At 47.0% G+C, this 23,506-nt stretch overlaps 1 protein-coding gene across 3 annotated transcripts; it reads right to left on the bottom strand.

Moving 5' to 3' along the window:
• Positions 1 to 20,878: 20,878 nt before the first annotated feature.
• On the bottom strand, positions 20,879 to 23,025 carry LOC123440467. Of its 3 annotated transcripts, none has more exons than XM_045117032.1 (2): positions 22,450 to 23,004; positions 20,879 to 21,290 (listed from the first exon to the last, which is right to left on the bottom strand). In XM_045117032.1, the coding sequence occupies exons 1-2, from the start codon at positions 22,813 to 22,815 to the stop codon at positions 21,045 to 21,047; spliced, it is 612 nt and encodes a 203-aa protein (XP_044972967.1). In that variant the 5' UTR covers positions 22,816 to 23,004; the 3' UTR covers positions 20,879 to 21,044. The 3 variants fall into 3 exon arrangements, with proteins under 3 accessions (XP_044972967.1, XP_044972968.1, XP_044972969.1); XM_045117033.1 differs by lacking the exon at positions 20,879 to 21,290 and having other exon boundaries at positions 22,244 to 22,644; positions 22,725 to 23,025; XM_045117034.1 differs by lacking the exon at positions 20,879 to 21,290 and having other exon boundaries at positions 22,244 to 22,644; positions 22,832 to 23,025.
• Positions 23,026 to 23,506: the final 481 nt, after the last annotated feature.

Below are 23,506 nucleotides of genomic sequence, written 5' to 3'. Positions count from 1 at the left end.
CTATACTTTAAAAATAAAATTATTCGTTGCAGATGTCAAGTACAGATACCGAATAGTCAAGTTACCTGGCATCATAGTAATCGAATTCGCATAATGAAAATCATGGAAGTGCTAAGAAAAGTGATTCCATTAAGTATTGTGATATGAAATAGTTGTGCTAGCTAAGATATTTAAGTGTAAGAAATGAACACGGTTCCTTGCAAACTCTATACACAACATGCCTGTTGTACGCTATTGAACTTTAGCTCCTCCTTCATCCATTTTAGAGTCCTTATGCCTAAAAATAAAAAGTACATGGTTATTGTTTATGCATGAAAATCTGATGGTTCTCCAAGGGGGAGAGGTAATCAAACATCAATTCAAGAGCTATTATCAATATGAAAATATCAAATAATAAGAAAAAAGAGAATATTGCTTACAAAAAATAATTTTGTACAATATGAACTCATGATATCTGCATCCTCACTTTTGGCACAAGTAGATCATCTTTTATTTGGCAACTATTAACAAAAGTATTATTAGACTATAGATTAAATTTACTTAACTATTTAACACGTATGGACGCACATCCGAACTGCAAAAGAAAAAGAACAATAGTTGATGCAGCTGATTGTCGCACCTGCATCTATGCGTAGAACAGAAAACAAATTTAGTCTGGAAACTGACTACTCATTTCTCCTCAAACCAAATAAAAGTGAAAGGATCATGGCCATATTTCCCCCCTATTGACAGGTTTAAATTGCTGTAAAAAAAGAGAGAATAGACTCACTTGATTGAGCAATGAACGACCAAAGAATACAGTTGCAAATACTCCAGGAATAAGGGCACAAGCATGGTGTTATACATGATTTGTCGAGTTACAACTAACACGGAGATTGGGAAGCGCTAATAATTGGGCAGTTTCATGAAGTTGCATCCAGCCACCTAACCAACCTGCCTGGTTGATGAATTGAGCATAATTTTGTGGGAAACCAAACCTTGGCCCCAAAGCCAAAACGCAAAATCAACACGAACAGAGCAGAGGAGAGCAGAGGAGAGGAGACGGGGAACGGGATGGAGGCGCGAGGTTCGTACCGAGATCTTGTCGGCGAGGTGGGTGAGGTCGTGGAGGCCACCGGGATCGTCGTCGCTGCTGCCGCGTGAGTCCCCGCCTCCGCCGCCGCCGCCCTCGAGGAAGTCGCTGACGAGCATGGCCAGGTCCATGTCGCTCTCGTGGCTCCCGTGCTAGCTCGCACTCCCGGGCCCGTCCCCCCTCCCCGCGTCCGCAGCCACAGGTCCCCCACCGCGATAGGCGACCCGCCCCTCGGCGAAACCCTCGCAGTGGACGGCGGGGCCCACCTCCGTTGCGCCGCCTCCACCACCGCGTCCGACGGCGACAACGCCCCGAACTCCTTGGCCACCAGCATCATCCCAACGACGAACTGCTGGTAGAACGTGCCCCGTCGGCAATGGCGACGGCGATGGTGCGACATTTTGGTGCACTTCGGTGAGGTCGGCGTGCAGGTAGGATATGGTGCTGGTGGCGACGGAGGTTAAGAGGATGTGGGTGCTAATCACGGAAGACAGGTGCAGGATGCGGGTGGAGTTTGGTATTCTCCTCTGCGGTGGAGTATGGTCAGCCAATGCTAATTGCTAAGTCCACCCAGTAAAGCTATTACATCAATGAGGGCTGTTAGATTAAGATTTGTGTGTTTAATCCTGAGGTGCTGATTGATTGATGTGTGTTGTGGTGCGTTTTATGGGGTGCGCGTTGTGAAATTCTTGTTTGCTTGTTTAGGAAAACACTTCCCATAACTTAAACACGCACATCAGACTCGCTGGCGACCAAATCAAGTACATAGCCTGGGGCGTAATCCTTCCACCAGGTGCAGGGCACACCAGTCTTAGAGGGTGTTTGTTTTCAGGGACTTATTGGTTTAGGGACTTAAAAAAGTCCCTATAAGTCCCACCTAAACCAAACACAAGGGACTTATTGGGACTTATTGTGGTGATTTGGGACTTATCAAATAAGACTCTCAGGGAGGAGCTTATTGGGACTTATCCCGGGCCGGACCTACCCCGCGTCGCTCCAGGCTCGTTCCCCGCACGCCGCCCCGCCTCTCAGTCCAATCGTTGCCGCCGCCCCGCCTCTCGCCCCGTCGCCGCCCCGCCCCTCGCCCGTCGCCGCCCCGTCGCCGCCCCGCCTCTCGACCCGTCACCGCCCCGCCTCTTGCCCCGTCGCCGCCCCGCCTCGGTTCATTCTGCCTCGGTTCGCCGCCCTGTCGCCGTCCCGCCTCTCGCCCGCCGCCGCCCCGCCGGGGTTCGCCGCCCCGTCGTCGTCCCGCCTCGGTTCGTTCTGCCTCGGTTCGTTGCAGCGGTGCCTCCAATCGCCGGACAGGCCATCTCCTGAGCCTCGTTGCAGCGATGCTTATCCTATGTGCCGTACACGTTGGCTGATGACGATCCATATGAACAAGTGTATTATTAGGTGCAACATGGACTTATAAGTCCCTGTAAACAAACAGGTAGGGACTCGGGACTTATAAGTCCCTGTAAACAAACATGTAGGGACTTATGACTTATAAGTTGGGACTTAAAAAAGTCCTAGGACTTATGAAACAAACAGGGCCTTATAGCCAAAGTCTGCTAATTCATGGGCCACCCTATTACACTCTCGGTTAACAAAACGAAATTCAAAGGCATCAAAAGGCGCGTGACACAAGCTGCGTGCTTCTCTTAGCAGGACGCCGATGTTGGACAGGTCATAATCGCCGGAGATCAAGCCGTTGACGAGCTGCAGCGAGTCTGATTTGAAAAGAACCCTGTGGACGCCCATCTCACTTGCCGCTCAATAGCTTTTATACACGCCGTCGCTTCAGCAAGCAGGGGGGAGGACAGGTACTCGAGAATGCCAGCACACGCAGCAATGAACTCACCCTGGTCCGAGCGAGCAACACAGCCCCAGGCACCATTCCCCTACTCCATGTAAAAGGCAGCATCGAAGTTTATTTTGACAAAGCCCTCACATGGCTGACACCAGGTTTCAGTCTCGGGAGGCAGTGACTGTGCTCGAGACCCCTCATCTGAAGCGCAAAAGTCATCATAGAGCTTCCGGATGAAGTAACAAGTTTCCCCGCAGACTTGATTTTCTCTCCCGCATTCGCCTTGTTTCGCACATTCCACCATTCCCACATCAGGATCAGGGGTAGGTCTCGCCTTTCTAGCTTCAAAGACCACAGATGATCAAACATCTCGGAGGGATTAGCACATTGGATCAGAGCCATCCGAACATCCTCAAGCTGCAGCTCACGCCACACCTGTTTAACCTGCTTGCATTTTAAGAAAAGATGCCCTCCATCTTCGTCCAGCCTGAAACACATTGGGGACCTTGTATCCAGCTCCACATGTTTCCGTTTGATGTTCATGCGTAGCGGCAGGCTATTATGTGACAATCTCCAGAGGAACATTCTGATCTTGGGTGGTAGTTTTAGGCTCCAGAACCTATTCCACTTAGGGCATCTCCAATGGTTGTAAGATAGTTGTTGGTAATTTTGACACATAGGATTTTTGATGATGTGTCATTGCAATAAATGAGGAAAGAGAACAAGGTTGTATGTAAATTAACCAACACCCTTGCACAAGCTCCAATGTAGAATGAGAGAGCACCTTATTTATTACCTCACATCTTATTGAACAAACTAGATACAACCCATTGGAGTAGTTGTATGTTAAGGTGTTGGCTGATGACATGGCATATTTTACCAACAAGCTAACCAACAAACTGTTGGAGATGCCCTTATGAGACACAGCCGGTGCTGGAACACAAGAGCTCGCATCCCTATGACGCTTTGAATCCCTCAGCTTTACCCCAAGATGATAAGCTGACTTAACTGAAAACTGACCTTTCGCGTCAAAATGCCACGCCACCTGATCATCCATTCCACTCCTCACAGGAATTGCTAAGATCTCCTTTGCATCTTCTTCACAGAACAGCTCCCATACCAGATCATTGTCCCATGATTCAGTAACCGAGTCCATCAGATCGGAAACCTTGTCAATCAGGACATTACCTCGGCGAGTGCGGAGTCTACGGGTATCACCCCGTGGGATCCATGGGTCTTCCCAAATTCTCACATGTTCTCCAGAGCCAATCCTCGAGACAACTCCTTTTTTTTAACAGCTCTATACCTCTAAGAATGCTTCGCCAAGAGTAGGACATCTCGCCCTCCGTACTTGCCTCCAACACCGAGCAATTCGGGAAGTACTTGGCCTTTAGGACCTGCGCACACAAAGTATCTGGAGCCTACAAAAGATGCCACCCCTGCCTTGCCAGCATAGCAATATTAAAAATATGCAGATCCCTGAAGCCCAGACCCCCACTCTTTCTTTGATTTAGTCAACCTTTCCCAGCCTATCCAGTGACATCGATCCCACTGATCCTGGTGGCTCCACCAATAACGGTTTATGAGTGTGCCAATCTCCTCGCACAGCCTCTTGGTAAGGTCAAAACAAGACATAGCGTAGGTAGGAATCGCTTGGGCCACCGCCTTAATCAAGATTTCCTTGCCCGGTTTTGATAACAGTTTCTCCACCCAACCCTGCATCCTTTGCCAAATGAGTTGTTTTATGCACTCAAACTGCTTGCTCCTTGATGCCCCGACAAACACAGGAAGGCCAAGATAGCGTTGGCCTTGTGACTCATTTGGAATGCCCAGAACTTGCAACACATCAGTTTTTGTTATTGCACTTGTACCTTTGCTGAAGTTGGCCCACGATTTTTCTTTATTAATCATTTGCCCTGACTGCTCCTCATACAAGGCAAGGATAGATTGCAACTTGGTAGCACCTTCGAGATCAACTTATACAACACATTGCACAAGCTGATAGGGCGATACTCTGTTACTTTCTCTAGGTTCTTGCTTTTTGGAATCAAAACTATAGTGGTCTCATTCCATGTTGCCGTCATTTGGTTACCATTAAACACTCCAAGTACCTCATCCTGGACCTTGCCCCCTACCAATTCCCAGAACCTCTTGTACAACACAGCCGGCATGCCATCCGGCCCCGCGCCTTTAAGTCTCTAAAAGAGTCAAGAGCTTTTTTCACTTCTTCTCTATATTCCCGTGTCAGTCTTCCATTCATCTCAGGAGTAACAGAAGGAGGGACACAGGATAAAATCTCATCATTAGTAATACCTGCAGAAGACAGGAACAAATTTCTGTAGTAGTTGGCAATAAATAGCCTCAACTTCTCCTCTCCTTCCACAACACTTCCATCCTCCCTTTTCAGTCTCCTGATTACATTCCTCCTCCTCCTCTCCTGATTACATTTCTGTAGGAGCACCCAAGTTGACAAGTTGTTCTCCGCGGCTGTGCTTGGACGGGCAGAGGCAATGGCGCCATTACGACTGCCATATCTCGAGGCAGAGGAGTTGGGAGGCGGGCGACGATCTTGGACGGCGGAGGTGGATATGACGAGATGATTTTCGTAGCGAGGATGTGGACACAGGTGGATTCCATGTGGGTTTCATGGAAAAGCCCACATATCCTACATAATTTGTAACACAATCTGTGGATGCATAGCCCGCCAAACGGGTGGGCTAAACGGACCGGCCCGTGAGCCCGTTGGCATGGCCCGCCATGAGCCATGCACGCGGGCTGGAACGGCACGGCCCGTTTATTTTTTTTATATATTTTTAGATTTTTTAAATATATATATATACATAATATATGACCCAATAGGCTTAAAAATAAGCCCATGAGGCTAAAAATATGCGGTCCAACATGCTAATCGGACCAACATGCCGGCCCGTTTAATAACCGGATCGTGCATGGGCCTGGAGGCGCAACCCAGGGGCTGACACGACACGGCCCAATTAATAAACGTGCCGGTGCGGGCCGTGATGTGTCGGTCTCGTTTACAACGGGTCGTGTCGTGCCGGCCGTTTGGCCAGGTATGCGTGGGTGTTTGCTACAGTCAACCTTCCTTGACTGTAGCAATATAGCTACGGTGTTTGCTACAGTCAACAAAGCAGATAGGCCTCACGCCCCAGGCCGCCGTCCGAGCTTCTTGGGGCCCAAATCTGTCACTGTCTGTGTGTACATGCCTTTCTCTATGTCTGTATGGACGCATGTGTTTAAATGTGTCCCTTGTAATTATTGTCCCAAAGGCATGTGTATCAAGGGTATTTTACTTGAACCCTTTGATCAATAAACAAAGTTGGACTCATTCTATCATTTAGAATTAATAAGTTATCGGCGATTTCTGCTTAAAGAGAGCTACCATGGACAAAAGAAGAACAACCTTCATCGATTTAAGAACACATGCTTTGCTTGGACTAAAAGAGAAAAAGACGCGAAGACTCGAACATCTAAGAAGTTGCAGCCGAAGAGGCCCTCGTATGCCTTCGATCAGGAGCTCGAAGACGAGAGGAGATGCGGTGGGCCCCGCGCGTCAGCCTCTCACGCGGTGACCATGCCGGCTCGTTTACTGGAGTAAGTGGAGACATATCGCGAGGAATGCGCTTTCCCATGGCAAAAACATACTCCGTCGCGTACTTGCACGAAAATGTGCTTTCTCTTGCGGAGGCGTATTTTCATAAATGCGCTTTCAGCCCAACCCCGCCGACCGAACCGGTTATTTTGTGAACGTTCACCCATTAAGAGCATAAACAGATATATTTTGTTTGCTTTTCTGCCTAACAAACGAATGGTCATATGTTTTCCACCATAACTCCGATTGAGGTAATTTCAAAGCCCATGTTCTCAGTTCCTCGAGCTCGTTGCGATGGTGCCACTTTCATAATGTTATCACCTGTTGAAAATGCCATCTTTGCCCTTCCTCGAATCCAGGCTTTTCTCGAGAGCACTAGTTGTGACATCTCGTATCCACTGGATCGTCGCATTTCCATCTGGTTTATTCGTCCACCTCAAGGCAATCCAACCTCTTATCATGAGCACCAAACTTGCATGTTGACTTTACTTGAACCGTGTGCATGTGTAACCGAAGTAGATTCATAGTATGTTTCGAGCTGCAATGTGTGATGTATGTTGGTCTTACTTGCCCTGTCATGCTATGACCGGAGTTCATACCATCTTTCTTCATGTTAGCAATAATATTGTTATTGATAATATCATGTTAATGTTGGAATTATGCCCTAGAGGCAATAATAAATATAGTTATTATTATAATTCCTGTATCAAGATAATCGTTCATTATCCATGCTATAATTGTATTGAATGAAGACTCATTTACATGTGTGGATACATAGACAAAACACTGTCCCTAGCAAGCCTCTAGTTGGCTAGCCAGTTGATCAAAGATAGTCAGTGTCTTCTGATTATGAACAAGGTGTTGTTGCTTGATAACTGGATCATGTCATTAGGAGAATCACGTGATGGACTAGACCCAAACTAATAGACGTAGCATGTTGATCGTGTCATTTTGTTGCTACTGTTTTCTGCGTGTCAAGTATTTGTTCCTATGACCATGAGATCATATAACTCACTGACACCGGAGGAATACTTTGTGTGTATCAAACGTCGCAACGTAACTGGGTGACTATAAAGATGCTCTACAGGTATCTCCGAAGGTGTTAGTTGAGTTAGTATGGATCAAGACTGGGATTTGTCACTCCGTGTGACGGAGAGGTATCTCGGGGGCCCACTCGGTAATACAACATCACACACAAGCCTTGCAAGCAATGTGACTTAGTGTAAGTTGCGGGATCTTGTATTACGGAACGAGTAAAGAGACTTGCCGGTAAACGAGATTGAAATAGGTATGCGGATACTGACGATCGAATCTCGGGCAAGTAACATACCGAAGGACAAAGGGAATGACATACGGGATTATATGAATCCTTGGCACTAGGTTCAAACGATAAGATCTTCGTAGAATATGTAGGATCCAATATGGGCATCCAGGACCCGCTATTGGATATTGACCCAGGAGTCTCTCGGGTCATGTCTACATAGTTCTCGAACCCGCAGGGTCTGCACACTTAAGGTTCGACGTTGTTTTATGCGTATTTGAGTTATATGGTTGGTTACCGAATGTTGTTCGGAGTCCCGGATGAGATCACGGACGTCACAAGGGTTTCCGGAATGGTCCGGAAACGAAGATTGATATATAGGATGACCTCATTTGATTACCGGAAGGTTTTCGGAGTTACCGGGAATGACGAATGGGTCCCGGGAGTTCACGGGGGGGGGGGGGCAACTCATCCCGGGGAAGCCCATAGGCCTTGAGGGTGGCGCACCAGCCCTTAGTGGGCTGGTGGGACAGCCCAAAAGGGCCCTATGCGCATTGGAAGAAAAATCAAAGAGAAAAAAAGGAGGAGGTGGGAAGGGAAGGAAGGACTCCCACCCACCAAACCAAGTCCAACTCGGTTTGGGGGGTGGGAGACCTCCCCCCCTTGGCTCGGCCGAACCCCTTGGGGCTCCTTGAGCCCCAAGGCAAGCCCCCCCTCTCCCACCTATATATACGGAGGTTTTAGGGCTGATTTGAGACGACTTTTCCACGACAGCCCGACCACATACCTCCACGGTTTTTCCTCTAGATCGTGTTTCTGCGGAGCTCGGGAGGAGCCCTGCTGAGACAAGATCATCACCAACCTCCGGAGCGCCGTCACGCTGCTGGAGAACTCTTCTACCTCTCCGTCTCTCTTGCTGGATCAAGAAGGCCGAGATCATCGTCGAGCTGTACGTGTGCTGAACGCGGAGGTGCCGTCCGTTCGGTACTAGATCGTGGGACTGATTGCGGGATTGTTCGCGGGGCGGATCGAGGGACGTGAGGACGTTCCACTACATCAACCGCGTTCACTAACGCTTCTGCTGTACGGTCTACAAGGGTACGTAGATCACTCATCCCCTCTCGTAGATGGACATCACCATGATAGGTCTTCGTGCGCGTAGGAAATTTTTTGTTTCCCATGCGACGTTCTCCAACAGTGGCATCATGAGCTAGGTTCATTGGTAGATGTCTTCTCGAGTAGAACACAAAAGTTTTTGTGGGCGGTGATGTGCGTTTTGCTGCCCTCCTTAGTCTTTTCTTGATTCCGCGGTATTGTTGGATTGAAGCGGCTTGGACCGACATTACTCGTACGCTTACGAGAGACTGGTTTCATCGCTATGAGTAACCCCGTTGCTCAAAGATGACTGGCAAGTGTTGGTTTCTCCAACTTTAGTTGAATCGGATTTGACCGAGGAGGTCCTTGGATGAGGTTAAATAGCAACTCATATATCTACGTTGTGGTGTTTGCGTAAGTAAGATGCGATCCTACTAGATACCCGTGGTCACCACGTAAAACATGCAACAACAAAATTAGAGGACGTCTAATTTGTTTTTGCAGGGTATACTTGTGATGTGATATGGCCAACGATGTGATGTGATATATTGGATGTATGAGATGATCATGTTGTAATAGATAATATCGACTTGCACGTCGATGGTACGGCAACCGGCAGGAGCCATAGGGTTGTCTTTATACTAATGTTTGTGCTTGCAGATGCGTTTACTATTTTGCTAGGATGTAGCTTTAGTAGTAATAGCATGAGTAGCACGACAACCCCGATGGCGACACGTTGATGGAGATCATGGTGCGGCGCCGGTGACAAGAAGATCGTGCCGGTGCTTTGCTGATGGAGATCAAGAAGCACGTGATCATGGCCATATCATGTCACTTATGAATTGCATGTGATGTTAATCCTTTTATGCACCTTATTTTGCTTAGAACGACGGTAGCATTATGAGGTGATCTCTCACTAAAATTTCAAGACGAAATTGTGTTCTCCCCGACTGTGCACCGTTGTTACAGTTCGTCGTTTCGAGACACCACGTGATGATCGGGTGTGATAGACTCAACGTTCACATACAACGGGTGCAAAACAGTTGCGCACGCGGAACACTCGGGTTAAGCTTGACGAGCCTAGCATGTGCATACATGGCCTCGGAACACATGATACCGAAAGGTCGATCATGACTCATATAGATGATATGATTAGCATAGGGATGCTTACCACTGAAACTATACTCAACTCACGTGATGATCGGACTTGAGCTAGTGTAAGTGGATCATGAACCACTCAAATGACTAGAGAGATGTATTTTTTGAGTGGGAGTTTAGCGTATAATTTGATTAAGTTAAACTCTAATTATCTTGAACATAGTCTAAGTCCACTTTGAATATATTTGTGTTGTAGATCATGGCTCACGCGACAGTCACCCTGAATTTTAATACGTTCCTAGAGAAAGCTAAGTTGAAATATGATGGAAGCAACTTTGTAGACTGGGCTCGTAATCTTAAGCTAATCTTACAAGCTGGGAAGAAGGATTTTGTCCTTAATGCTGCGCTAGGAGATGAACCACCCGCTACGGCTGATCAGGATGTTAAGAACGCTTGGTTAGCACGTAAGGAGGACTACTCAGTAGTTCAATGTGCAGTCTTGTATGGCTTAGAACCGGGACTTCAACGTCGCTTTGAGCGTCATGGAGCATTTGAGATGTTCCAAGAGTTGAAGTTTATCTTTCAGAAGAACGCCCGGATCGAGAGCTATGAGACCTCCGATAAATTCTATGCTTGCAAGATGGAGGAGAACTCGTCTGTCAGTGAACATGTGCTCAAAATGTCTGGGTACTCAAACCATCTAGCTGAGATGGGGATTGAACTCCCGCAAGAGGCTATCACCGATAGAATCCTTCAATCACTACCGCCAAGCTATAAAGGCTTTGTGTTGAACTACAACATGCAAGGGATGAACAAGTCACCCGGCGAGTTGTTTGCGATGCTGAAAGTCGCAGAGTCTGAACTCCGTAAAGAACATCAAGTGTTGATGGTGAATAAGACCACTAGTTTCAAGAGAAACGGCAAAGGCAAGAAGGGTAATTCAAAGAAGAGCAGCAAGCCTGTTGCCAATCCGACGAAGAAACCCAAAGCTGGACCTAAGCCTGAAACAGAGTGTTATTATTGCAAGGGTATGGGTCACTCGAAGCGCAATTGCCTCAAGTATCTGGCAGATAAGAAGGCGGTCAAAGAAAAATCAGGTATATTTGATATACATGTTATTGATGTGTACTTAACCGGCTCTCGTAGTAGTGCCTGGGTATTCGATACCGGTTCTGTTGCTCATATTTGCAACTCAAAACAGGAACTGCGGAATAGACGAAGGCTGGCGAAAGATGAAGTGACGATGCGCGTAGGAAATGGTTCCAAGGTTGATGCAATCGTCGTCGGCACAGTTTCACTTCAGTTACCATCAGGATTAGTTATGAACTTAAATCATTGTTATTTAGTGCCTGCGTTGAGCATGAACATTATATCTGGATCTTGTTTATTGCGAGACGGTTACTCTTTTAAGTCAGAGAATAATGGTTGTTCTATTTCTATGAGTAACATCTTTTATGGTCATGCACCCAATGTGAGAGGATTGTTCATATTGAATCTTGATAGCGATACACACATACATAACATTGAGACCAAAAGAGTTAGAGTTAACAATGATATGGCCATATTTTTGTGGCACTGCCGCTTAGGTCATATTGGTGTAAAGCGCATGAAGAAACTCCATGCCGATGGACTTTTGGAGTCACTTGACTTTGATTCACTTGACACGTGCGAACCATGCCTCATGGACAAGATGACTAAAACTCCGTTCTCCGGAACAATGGAGCGTGCAAGTGACTTGTTGGAAATCATACATACCGATGTGTGTGGTCCGATGAGCGTGGAGGCACGCGACGAATATCGTTATTTTCTCACCTTCACTGACGATTTGAGTAGATATGGTTATGTCTACTTGATGAAGCATAAGTATGAAACATTTGAAAAGTTCAAGCAATTTTAGAGTGAAGTTGAAAATCATCGTAACAAGAAGATCAAGTTCCTACGGTCTGATCGTGGGGTGAATATCTGAGTTTCGAGTTTGGTGCTCACTTAAGACAATGTGGAATTGTTTCACAGTTGACACCGCCTGGAACACCACAGCATAATGGTGTGTCCGAACGTCGTAATCGTACTTTATTAGAGATGGTGCGATCTGTGATGTCTCTTACCGATTTTCCGTTACCGTTTTGGGGTTATGCATTAGAAACAGCTGCATTCACTTTAAATAGGGCACCATCAAAATCCGTTGAGACGACACCATACGAACTGTGGTATGGCAAAAGGCCAAAGTTGTCGTTTCTTAAAGTTTGGGGATGTGATGCTTACGTCAAAAAGCTTCAGCCTGAAAAGCTGGAACCCAAAGAGGAAAAGTGCGTCTTCATAGGTTACCCAAAAGAGACAGTTGGGTACACCTTCTATCTCAAATCCGAGGGCAAAGTGTTTGTTGCTAAAAACGGAGCTTTTCTCGAGAAGGAGTTTCTCTTGAGAGAATTGAGTGGGAGGAAGATAGAACTTGACGAGGTTGTCGAACCTCTCATCCCTCTGGATGGTGGCGCACGGCAAGGGGAAACCTCTGTCGTTGCGACGCCAGTTGAGGAGGAAGTTAATGATGACGATCATGAAACTCCGGTTCAAGTTTCTGTCGAACCACGCAGGTCGACGAGACCACGTGCTGCTCCAGAGTGGTACGGTAATCCCGTCTTATCAATCATGTTGTTGGACAACAATGAACCTGCAAATTATGAAGAAGCAATGGTGGGCCCAGATTCCAACAAATGGCTAGAAGCCATGAAGTCCGAGATAGGATCCATGTATGAGAACAAAGTGTGGACTTTGGAGGTACTGCCTGAGGGCCGCAAGGCTATTCAGAACAAATGGATCTTTAAGAGGAAGAAGGACGCTGACGGCAATTTGACTGTTTATAAAGCTCGACTTGTGGCAAAGGGTTTTTCACAAGTTCAAGGAGTTGACTACGATGAGACATTCTCACCCGTAGCGATGCCTAAGTCCGTCAGAATCATGTTAGCAATAGCTGCATTTTTCGATTATGAAATCTGGCAGATGGATGTCAAAACGGCGTTCCTTAACGGTTACCTTAAGGAAGAATTGTATATGATGCAACCCGAAGGTTTTGTCGATCCTAAGAATGCTAACAAGGTGTGCAAGCTCCAGCGATCCATTTATGGACTGGTGCAAGCATCTCGGAGTTGGAACAAACGCTTTGATGAGGTGATAAAAGCATTTGGGTTTATACAAGTGGTTGGACAATCTTGTATTTACAAGAAAGTGAGTGAGAGCTCTGTGGCGTTTCTAATATTATATGTGGATGACATATTGTTGATTGGAAACAACGTGGAGTTTTTGGAGAGCATAAAGGATTACTTGAATAAAAGTTTCTCTATGAAGGACCTAGGAGAAGCTGCTTACATTCTAGGCATTAAGATCTATAGGGATAGATCAAAACGCGTGATAGGACTTTCACAAAGCACATACCTTGATAAAGTTTTGAAGAGGTTCAAAATGGAACAGTCCAAGAAGGGGTTCTTGCCAGTTTTACAAGGTACGAGATTGAGTAAGACTCAGTGCCCAGCAACTGATGAGGATAGAGAGCATATGCGCTCCGTCCCCTATGCTTCAGCCATAGGCTCTATCATGTATGCAATGTTGTGCACTAGACCGGACGTTAGCCTGGCCATAACTATGGCAGGTAGGTTCCAGAGTAATCCAGGAGTGGATCACTGGACGGCGGTCAAGAACATCCTGAAGTACCTGAAAAGGACTAAGGAGATGTTTCTCGTGTATGGATGTGACGAAGAGCTCGCCGTAAAAGGTTACGTCGATGCAAGCTTTGACACAGATCCGGACGACTCTAAGTCGCAAACCGGATACGTATTTATTCTCAATGAGGGTGCGGTAAGCTGGTGCAGTTCCAAGCAAAGCGTCGTAGCAGATTCTACATGTGAAGCGGAGTACATGGCTGCCTCGGAGGCGGCTAAGGAGGGTGTCTGGATGAAGCAATTCATGACGGATCTTGGAGTGGTGCCAAGCGCACTGAATCCAATAACCTTGTTCTGTGACAACACGGGTGCCATTGCCTTAGCAAAGGAACCACGGTTTCACAAGAAGTCCAGACACATCAAACGACGCTTCAACCTCATCCGCGACTACGTAGAAGGGGATGACGTGAATATATGCAAAGTGCACATGGATCTGAATGTAGCAGACCGCTGACTAAACCTCTTCCACGGGCTAAGCATGATCAACACCAGAACTGTATGGGTGTTAGATTTATTACAATGTAATTCGCATGATGATGTGAGGACTAGATTATTGACTCTAGTGCAAGTGGGAGACTGTTGGAATTATGCCCTAGAGGCAATAATAAATATAGTTATTATTATAATTCCTGTATCAAGATAATCGTTTATTATCCATGCTATAATTGTATTGAATGAAGACTCATTTACATGTGTGGATACATAGACAAAACACTGTCCCTAGCAAGCCTCTAGTTGGCTAGCCAGTTGATCAAAGATAGTCAGTGTCTTCTGATTATGAACAAGATGTTGTTGCTTGATAACTGGATCACGTCATTAGGGGAATCACATGATGGACTAGACCCAAACTAATAGACGTAGCATGTTGATCGTGTCATTTTGTTGCTACTGTTTTCTGCGTGTCAAGTATTTGTTCCTATGACCATGAGATCATATAACACACTGACACCAGAGGAATACTTTGTGTGTATCAAACATCGCAACGTAACTGGGTGACTATAAAGATGCTCTACAGGTATCTCCGAAGGTGTTAGTTGAGTTAGTATGGATCAAGACTGGGATTTGTCACTCCGTGTGACGGAGAGGTATCTCGGGGGCCCACTCGGTAATACAGCATCACACACAAGCCTTGCAAGCAATGCGACTTAGTGTAAGTTGCGGGATCTTGTATTACGGAACGAGTAAAGAGACTTGCCGGTAAACGAGATTGAAATAGGTATGCGGATACTGACGATCGAATCTCGGGCAAGTAACATACCGAAGGACAAAGGGAATGACATACGGGATTATATGAATCCTTGGCAGTGAGGTTCAAACGATAAGATCTTCGTAGAATACGTAGGATCCAATATGGGCATCCAGGTCCCGCTATTGGATATTGACCGAGGAGTCTCTCGGGTCATGTCTACATAGTTCTCGAACCCGCAGGGTCTGCACACTTAAGGTTCGACGTTGTTTTATGCGTATTTGAGTTATATGGTTGGTTACCGAATGTTGTTCGGAGTCCCGGATGAGATCATGGACGTCACGAGGGTTTCCGGAATGGTCCGGAAACGAAGATTGATATATAGGATGACCTCATTTGATTACCGGAAGGTTTTCGGAGTTACGGAGGTTTTAGGGCTGATTTTAGGGCTGATTTGAGACGACTTTTCCACGGCAGCCCGACCACATACCTCCACGGTTTTTCCTCTAGATCGTGTTTCTGCGGAGCTCGGGCAGAGCCCTGCTGAGACAAGATCATCACCAACCTCCGGAGCGCCGTCACGCTGCCGGAGAACTCTTCTACCTCTCCGTCTCTCTTGCTGGATCAAGAAGGCCGAGATCATCGTCGAGCTGTACGTGTGCTGAATGCGGAGGTGCCGTCCGTTCGGTACTAGATCGTGGGACTGATCGCGGGATTGTTCGCGGGGCGGATCGAGGGACGTGAGGACGTTCCACTACATCAACCGCGTTCACTAACGCTTCTGCTGTACGGTCTACAAGGGTACGTAGATCACTCATCCCCTCTCGTAGATGGACATCACCATGATAGGTCTTCGTGCGCGTAGGAATTTTTTTGTTTCCCATGCGACGTTCTCCAACAGTTAATACCTTATCTGTATGTCATACCATGTTTATGCTATTGTGAACCTGCCATACTATATCGATATCATGTTGTTGCCATGCTTCATATGTCCTACATGCTATTCACTTAAGAAGTTTGGTAAAATATGTTCTTTAATGCATGCATGATTTTCATGCTCATAAACATTAATGGTATGGTAAATGGATATGATAAAAAATGATGTAATATAAAATTTTGCCTCCATCGACTAGATCGTGTCATAGTGCCACTGAATCGAGCTCATTAGTGCAAGCACACTTGCTTGAATGGTGAGGCTGTAATTTGGTCTATTGCCATGCCTCTTGCTAGTACCTCTCACGAGGGAACATTATGTGCGTGTGCTACCCTGGCCCGATAGGCGACAATAACCTTGTTTACCCAGTTTTGGTATTTGTCGGTGTCAAAACCGACAGATCTCGGGTAGGGGGTCCCGAACTGTGGATCTTAGATTGATGGTTGCAGGAGAGAGGGGAGACAATGTTTACCCAGGTTCGGGCCCTCTTGAGGAAGTGAAACCCTGCGTCTTGCTTGATTATATTGATGTGGATGATGATTACAGAGTCTACCTCGAGATCGTGTACACTAAACCCTAGGTGGAATAATTTGTCTACATGGACGAGGACCCCCGGTTTATATAGTCACCGGGAGGGCCTAGGGTTACATGCAACCGACCTAGACTACTTTACTTGGTCGCCACGCCAGTATTTGGGGTTCTCCTTCTTGAATATGAGACAATCGCATAGCCCAGCCCATCATAGGCACAACCAATCAGGCCAACCTCTTCGTAGTAAGTCGACTACGTGAGGACCCCTTAATCGCGGACTCCCTCAGTATTGAGCTCAAGTCCCCCTTTGGAACAGTTTTGTTTGGACACGATGGTGGCCATGTGTCATGTGGTGAGAGAGGGTCACCCATGACATAGCCCAAAAGGGAAGTGTGTCGGAGTGTGTCGGTGTAGGGGGTCCCGAACGGTGGACCTTGGATCAATGGGTTGGAGGAGAGGTGGGAGACAACAGTGTACCCAGGTTCGAGCCCTCTTAGGAGGTAATACCCTACGTCCTGTTTGATTGTATTCATGAAGATGATTACACAGTAGATCTACCTCGAGAGCGTATATGCTAAACCCTAGATGATTCAGGCCCCCCTCCACGGATAGGGGTCCCTGGTTTATATAGACACCAGGGACCCTAGGGTTTAGAAGTTATCGATTACAATCGGGAAGAGATGAGCCGACCTAGTCTTTCTAAGCTTGAAGTACACGCCAATCTTCGGGATATTCCTTCCAGAGTAGAGGTCGTCATAAGGCCCTGTATTCTACAATGCAGCCTAATGGGCTCACCCGGTATTGACTAACCGGCCGCCCGAGGACCGTAGAATCGTGGACTCCCTCAGTAGCCCCCCGAACTAGCCTTCAACGTCGGTGTGTTCAGTCTTTGGCTGCTCCTTATATCGATAGCAATCGGCTTGCAAGGTGAGTTCCACTCATGCTCGGTTGACTCTGATTTGATTGCTTTAGTAACCTGCACATCTTTAAAACTGGCATATTTTTTCTTTTCAACGAAGGCATTTAAACGTCAATGTGTGAATAGCCGCTTGATTGGCAGGCTTTCCCAACGAAAGGTCGCCTCGAACCGCGACTCGAGGCCATGTTTCAAGGGACACATCCTCTCGCGGAGATCATGCCTCCGCATTTACTGGGATACGAATAACTGCACAGGCTTACCCACGCGCACAACGGATCAATAATTTTTCGGAGGTGGGTGGCGGAGCAACCGGCATAGTAAAAAGGACCCTTGGTATTATAGTCCCTTATAAAAAGGAACAAAGACCCAAAGATCTTTACCACCTGCATTCTCGGCTTCTCTCCTCCTCCAAGCTTGAGCGCCCAGATCTAACCCTTTTTCCGCTCTCTTTTTTCATCGCTGTCTTCGAGCCCATACCATGGCCGGTTCTCATGGCAAGTGGGAGGTGTTGACCATCTCCGACGCTGATATGTAGGAGCTGAAGCGATCCGGATACCTTTCCTCTGACATTGCACATCGGGCGACGGAGGCAGGCCAGGTGATCCCGTCTCCCAGGCCGAGTGAGCGGGTAGTGTTCATTCGCCATTTCCGTCAGGGCCTAGGCTTTCTCCTTCACCCTTTCGTTAGGGGCTTTATGTTCTATTACGGGTTGGATTTCCGTAATAGTTCTCTATGTTCGTGTGCAAAGCATTCTTGCGGGTTCACCCGCATTCCGGGCTCTGGCTTAAGACGTTCAACGTCAAGCCAAAGTCTGTGAGCAGCCAACACACTGATTGCAGCGGGGTGGTGATTGATACGTCTCCAACGTATCTATAATTTTTGATAGTTCCATGCTATTATCTTGTCAAACTTTGGATGTTTTGTATGCCTTTTATATCTTTTTTGGGACTAACTTATTAACTCAGTGCCAAGTGCCAGTTCCTGTTTTTTCCGTGTTTTTGACCCTTTTCAGAGGAGGATTTTAAACGGTGTCCAAACGGAATAAAACTTCCGAAAAGATTTTTTCCGGAACAGAAGATACGTGCCAGACTTGAGAACCAAGGCAGGGGCCAGCAGGGGACCCCACAAGCCCCCTAGGTGCGGCCAGGGGGCCCGCGCCTAGCAGGCTTGTGGGCCCCCCTGTGGCACGTCTACCCTACCTCTTCCGCCTATAAATTCAGAAAAATTCCAAAACTGCGCGAGAGATCCACGAAAATACTTTTCCGCCGCCGCAAGCTTCTGTCTCCGCAAGATCTCATCTGGGGCACGTTCTGGTGCCCTGCCGGAGGGTCCATAGCTAATAGCTAGATGGCTTCTTCTCTTTCTTGGATCTTCAATACAAAGTTCTCTATGATCTTCATGGAGATCTATCCGATGTAATCTTCTTTGCGGTGTGTTTGTCGAGATCCGGTGAATTGTGGATTTATGATCAGATTATCTATGAATCTTATTTGAGTTTCTTCTGATCTCTTATATGCATGATTTCATATCCTTGTAATTCTCTTCAAGTTGTGGGTTCTGTTTGGCCAACTTGATCTATGATTCTTCCAATGGGAGAAGTGCTTGGTTTTGGGTTCATACCGTGCGGTGACCTCTCTCAGTGACAGAAGGGGCAGCGAGGCACGCATCGTGTTGTTACCATCAAGGGTAAAAAGATGGGGTTTTCATCATTGATTTGAGTTTATCCCTCTACATCATGTCATCTTGCTTAAGGCGTTACTCTGTTCGTCATGAACTCAATACACTAGATGCATGCTCGATAGCGATCGATGTGTGGAGTAATAGTAGTAGATGCAGAAAGTATCGGTCTACTTGTCTCGGACGTGATGCCTATATGTATGATCATTGCCTTAGATATCGTCATGACTTTGCGCGGTTCTATCAATTGCTCGACAGTAATTTGTTCACCCACCGTAATATTTGCTATTTTGAGAGAAGCCTCTAGTGAACACTATGGCCCCCGGGTCTACTTCACACCATATTTTCAGCCTTACTCTTTTACTTCGTTGCACTTTCCGCCTTTAGATCTCACTTTGCAATCAATCTTGAAGGGATTGACAACCCCTTTATAGTGTTGGGTGCAAGCTCTTTTGTGTTTGCGCAGGTAATCTGGACTTGACGCGATTCTCCTACTGGATTGATACCTTGGTTCTCAAACGGAGGGAAATACTTACTGCTCCTGTGCTGCATCACCCTTTCCTCTTCAAGGGAAAAACCAACGCAAGCTCAAGAGGCAACAGAAGGATTTCTGGCGCCGTTGCCGGGGAGGATCAATGTCACGCCCAAGATGCGACCCTATCTTCAATTTGGCACAAAGGCCTCGTCAGGGATAGAAGCGCATCTCGTCGTGTCGCAAGAATGGATATCGTTACAAGTACATGTACTGAAAAGAAGATATATATATAGAATTGGCTTACACTCACCACAAGCTACATCAGAGTCACATCAGTACATTACATAATCATCAAGAGTAAGAGCAGGGTCCGACTACGGACGAAAACAAACGACAAAACAAGAACGACGTCCATCCTTGCTATCCCAGGCTGCTGGCCTGGAACCCATCCTAGATCGATGATGATGAAGAAGAAGAAGCAACTCCAAATGAACAATCAACGCGCTCGCGTGAAGTAACCTTTACCTGTACCTGCAACTGCTGTTGTAGTAATCTGTGAGCCACAGGGGACTCAGCAATCTCATTGCGAAAGGTACAAGACTAGCAAAGCTTAATGGGTGAGGTATGGTTAAGTGGTGAGGTTGCAGAAGCGGCTAAGCATATATTTGGTGGCTAAACTTACGAGTAAAAGAAATAAGAGGGAGATGATCTACGCATAGCGGACATGAACTACAGATGATCATATGAATGATCCTGAACACCTACCTACGTCAGGCATAACCCCACCGTGTCCTCGATCGGAGAAGGAACTCACGAAAGAGACAGTGACGGTTACGCACATAGTTGGCATATTTTAATTAAGTTAACTTCAAGTTATCTAGAACCAGTGTTAAACAAAGTTTCCACGTTGCCACATAACCGCGGGCACGGATTTCCGAAAGATTTAACCCTGCAGGGGTGCTCCAACTAGTCCATCACAAATTACCACAAGCCGCATAGAAATCCTCAATCACGAAGCTCGCGATCTCGTCGGATTCCCTAGTGGAAAACCTCAACTCTGAGATTACCCAAAGCATCACCGGAATCCCGATGCACAAGATATCTCGTCAAAGGTAAAACTAATCCAGCAAGGCCGCCCGACGTGTCGACGTACCCGATAGGAGCCGCGTATCTCGTTCTCAGGACACGACGGATGGAACTAGCTACGAGTGCCAAACCTCGAGTTTCCTCGCGGTGGCCCCGCAGGCAGACCGTTTGGGACCAACACCATCAGCACTGGCCCCCCTGTTTATGTAAAATTACTCCACAGGTAGCGCTAACTCCCTATGCATTTCAATTTATCAAAATATTAAGTTGGGCAAATGTAGAACCAAAGTTGGGCCTTGCCAGACCAGCTTTAATCTAAAACGAATTATCAAGGGGGTCCCCATAACAACCCCGATCGTGTTAGGAGTGCTCGTTTATGGAACATAACACCGGTAGCCGAAACTAAGGGGGCAAAGGTGGAACAAAACACCAGGCTAGAAAGGCCGAGCCTTCCACCTTTCACCAAGTATATAGGTGCATTAAATTCAAAAGCATTAATAGGGTGATATAACAAGGAACCCATGTTTTCACATGGAAGCAACTGCACCTGCAACTAGCAACGCTAACAACATGGATAAGCAAGCGGTAACACAGCCAATCAGTGGTTTGCTAGGTCGAACAGGTTGAAGGCTATCATGACATTGTTGAGAGGCTGGTATTTAACATGTGGTAGGCAACGAGACATAATCGATAGAAGCGGTAATACTAGCATGGCAATGATAGTAATGGTATCTGGGGAAATGATCACCTTGCCTGAGATCCCGCTTGGAAGAAGAATGCCTCCGTGAAGCAGACGAACCGACGTAGTCGAACGGGTCCTCACAATCTGACACGCTGCGGAACTCTATCGAGACGAAGCAAACCGGAAACACAAATCAACACTCGGAATTCACCACACGATGCACAACACAAATGATGCATGAGCAGCTGAATACATGCAAGTCACGGCATGACAAATCACGACAAACAAACACTACACATTAAGTGAAGTTCAATATGCTATGAATTGCATATTGACGAAACTCCACATTTAATTATTTAGTTCTATCCCGATTAGATACACGGCAATATTAAATGTTGTTAAACATGGCACGAGGGTGAAGCACAAATTAATCTACCTAGCTAGGCATTTTAAATGAGACCGGAAACGACATATAGCATCTCCGAAATGACCCCACGTGTTAAAACTTAATTCTGTCCAGATTTGTCCTAATCATATTTTAGGTTTGTTAAACGGAAAAACAAAGTGGTTCGCGTGAAACTACACGTCGTTCTGCTCCATTTACATATATGGCACATCTCTAATGGATCTACGGACAAATAGTTACGACCTAAACCGTTTCAACACGTCAACACGCAAACCGATGCACACAACACACTAAACAGTTCTAATTATGCATGAGAGTTGGAAAATATTACTCTACGCAAAATTCTAGTCAAGTTTCATATCTAAATCACTCCGATCCAGTGTACGGTTTGAAAACTACGCGGGTTTGAATATATGCTCTAATCTGTAATTTTGAAATTCGAGACTAATTAGACAAATTCACATGCTGTAAAAAAACACAACCGGACCGAATTACACCATAGCGTAGCAGCCCAGGAGTGGATTGGACCCAATTGTCTATGTACATCAATGAAAAAAAAAACAAAGGCAGAAATGAAATTGGGATTTGATCCCAGGACCTCACAGATGAGGCGACACCTAAGTAGCCAGCTGGTCTACAATACAACACTGACAACAGGTGGGTTTGGGCAAATATGACCATTCCATCGGGCTGATAACACTGAAAGCCAAACATATCAGCTCGCATCCTAAAAACAGAAAAAGGTTTGAGGTGCCAGGGATTGAACCCGGGACCTCCTGGAAAGTGCGTGGGATGAGAACCACTCCCATTACTAGTGTTTTGTTAACAAAACTAGTGCCCATACTAAATAACTTCTGCAAACCAAAACAGATCTAGCCAAAATACCAAGGTTCAGTCATGAAGGAGCTTGCTCACGGCGGGAGAAATAGAGGCTGCAGCCATGGTATTCAGAGGCGGGCGAGGGAGACCGGGAAGGAGGGCGGTGCTGGGGACCTGCTGGTTGGGAACGACACAGATGGTGCCCCCGGATGGAGGCGAGGTTGCAGCTTCGTCCCACGGAGGTGAAGCTCCATGGACGGTGCTGCACTGGTCTCTCCACGGATCAGTTTCCTGGACAAGCAGAGAGGAGAGGGAGAGAAATAAGGAGAAGGAAAAACAAAGAGGGAGGAGAAGAGAGAGGAACACGACACCTGCAACTAGGCTCGGGTCGTGCTGCCGCTGCGGCACAAACACAGTAGAGGAGGCCGCGGCTCCGATGCCTCGTGCTACTACTGGTGGCATGGAGTTGGCTTTCTACCTGAAGCCGCAGATCGAGCTGGAGGAGCTGGGCCTCGGGCAGATCAAGGCTGGCCGAGGGGTGGCCTATGAGGGCAACCTCCTGCTCGAGCAGAAACGCAGAGAGAGGCGTGGGGCTGCTCGGGAGGGATGCTGGCATGGGCGGCTCGGGGCTCTGCATGCGGCAGCGCGGCTGGGGCACAAGGCGCGCAAGGTTGCTGCGGCAATTGCTGCATATGAGGGTTGAGGATGAATGGATCATGGAATCCTGTGTGGCTGCGAGGGGATAACTCGGGCACGCAAAACAAGGCAGGCGGAGTGGCGGCGGCTGCTAGGAGGATCCCTAGAAAATAGGGTTTGGTCTAGGATTGATCCGCATACGCATATATAAGCGTCCAATGACTAAAACGGGGTTAAACTGGACCTCCGATTAAATAAGATGATTGAGAATAACTAGGTTAGGAAGATCCATGGACAAACCGATGACGGTTTGCGGTAAAACGGGGTTGATCGGAATCCAATGGTCACGACCGCCCGGTTTGGGTGCCGGGAGGTTTCGGGCTAGGTTGCGCGTAGGGTCGAAGCACTGAGCAGAGGGGTTAGGCGGAGATGAGAGGGAAAACGGGTGGCGCGGCAGCGCGATTTAAAACACCGGGACACGTACGACGAATAACCGAAGACGGTGCCGCTACGGACG

The sequence above is a fragment of the Hordeum vulgare genome, chromosome 3H, assembly GCF_904849725.1.
Source record: "Hordeum vulgare subsp. vulgare chromosome 3H, MorexV3_pseudomolecules_assembly, whole genome shotgun sequence".
Taxonomy (NCBI): domain Eukaryota; kingdom Viridiplantae; phylum Streptophyta; class Magnoliopsida; order Poales; family Poaceae; genus Hordeum; species Hordeum vulgare.
The sequence above is the reverse complement of the archived record's forward strand: the minus strand, read 5'-3'. Positions and strand labels throughout refer to the sequence as shown.

What these genes read in the sequence shown, in the direction of transcription:
- LOC123440467 (XM_045117032.1), bottom strand. Translation starts at nt 22,815, where the DNA reads ATGCCACCAGTAGTAGCACGAGGCATCGGAGCCGCGGCCTCCTCTACT. An exon ending in CAGCCTCTATTTCTCCCGCC is followed by an intron (nt 21,291 to 22,449) that starts GTGAGCAAGCTC and finishes TCGTCTCGATAG; the next exon opens with AGTTCCGCAGCGTGTCAGAT.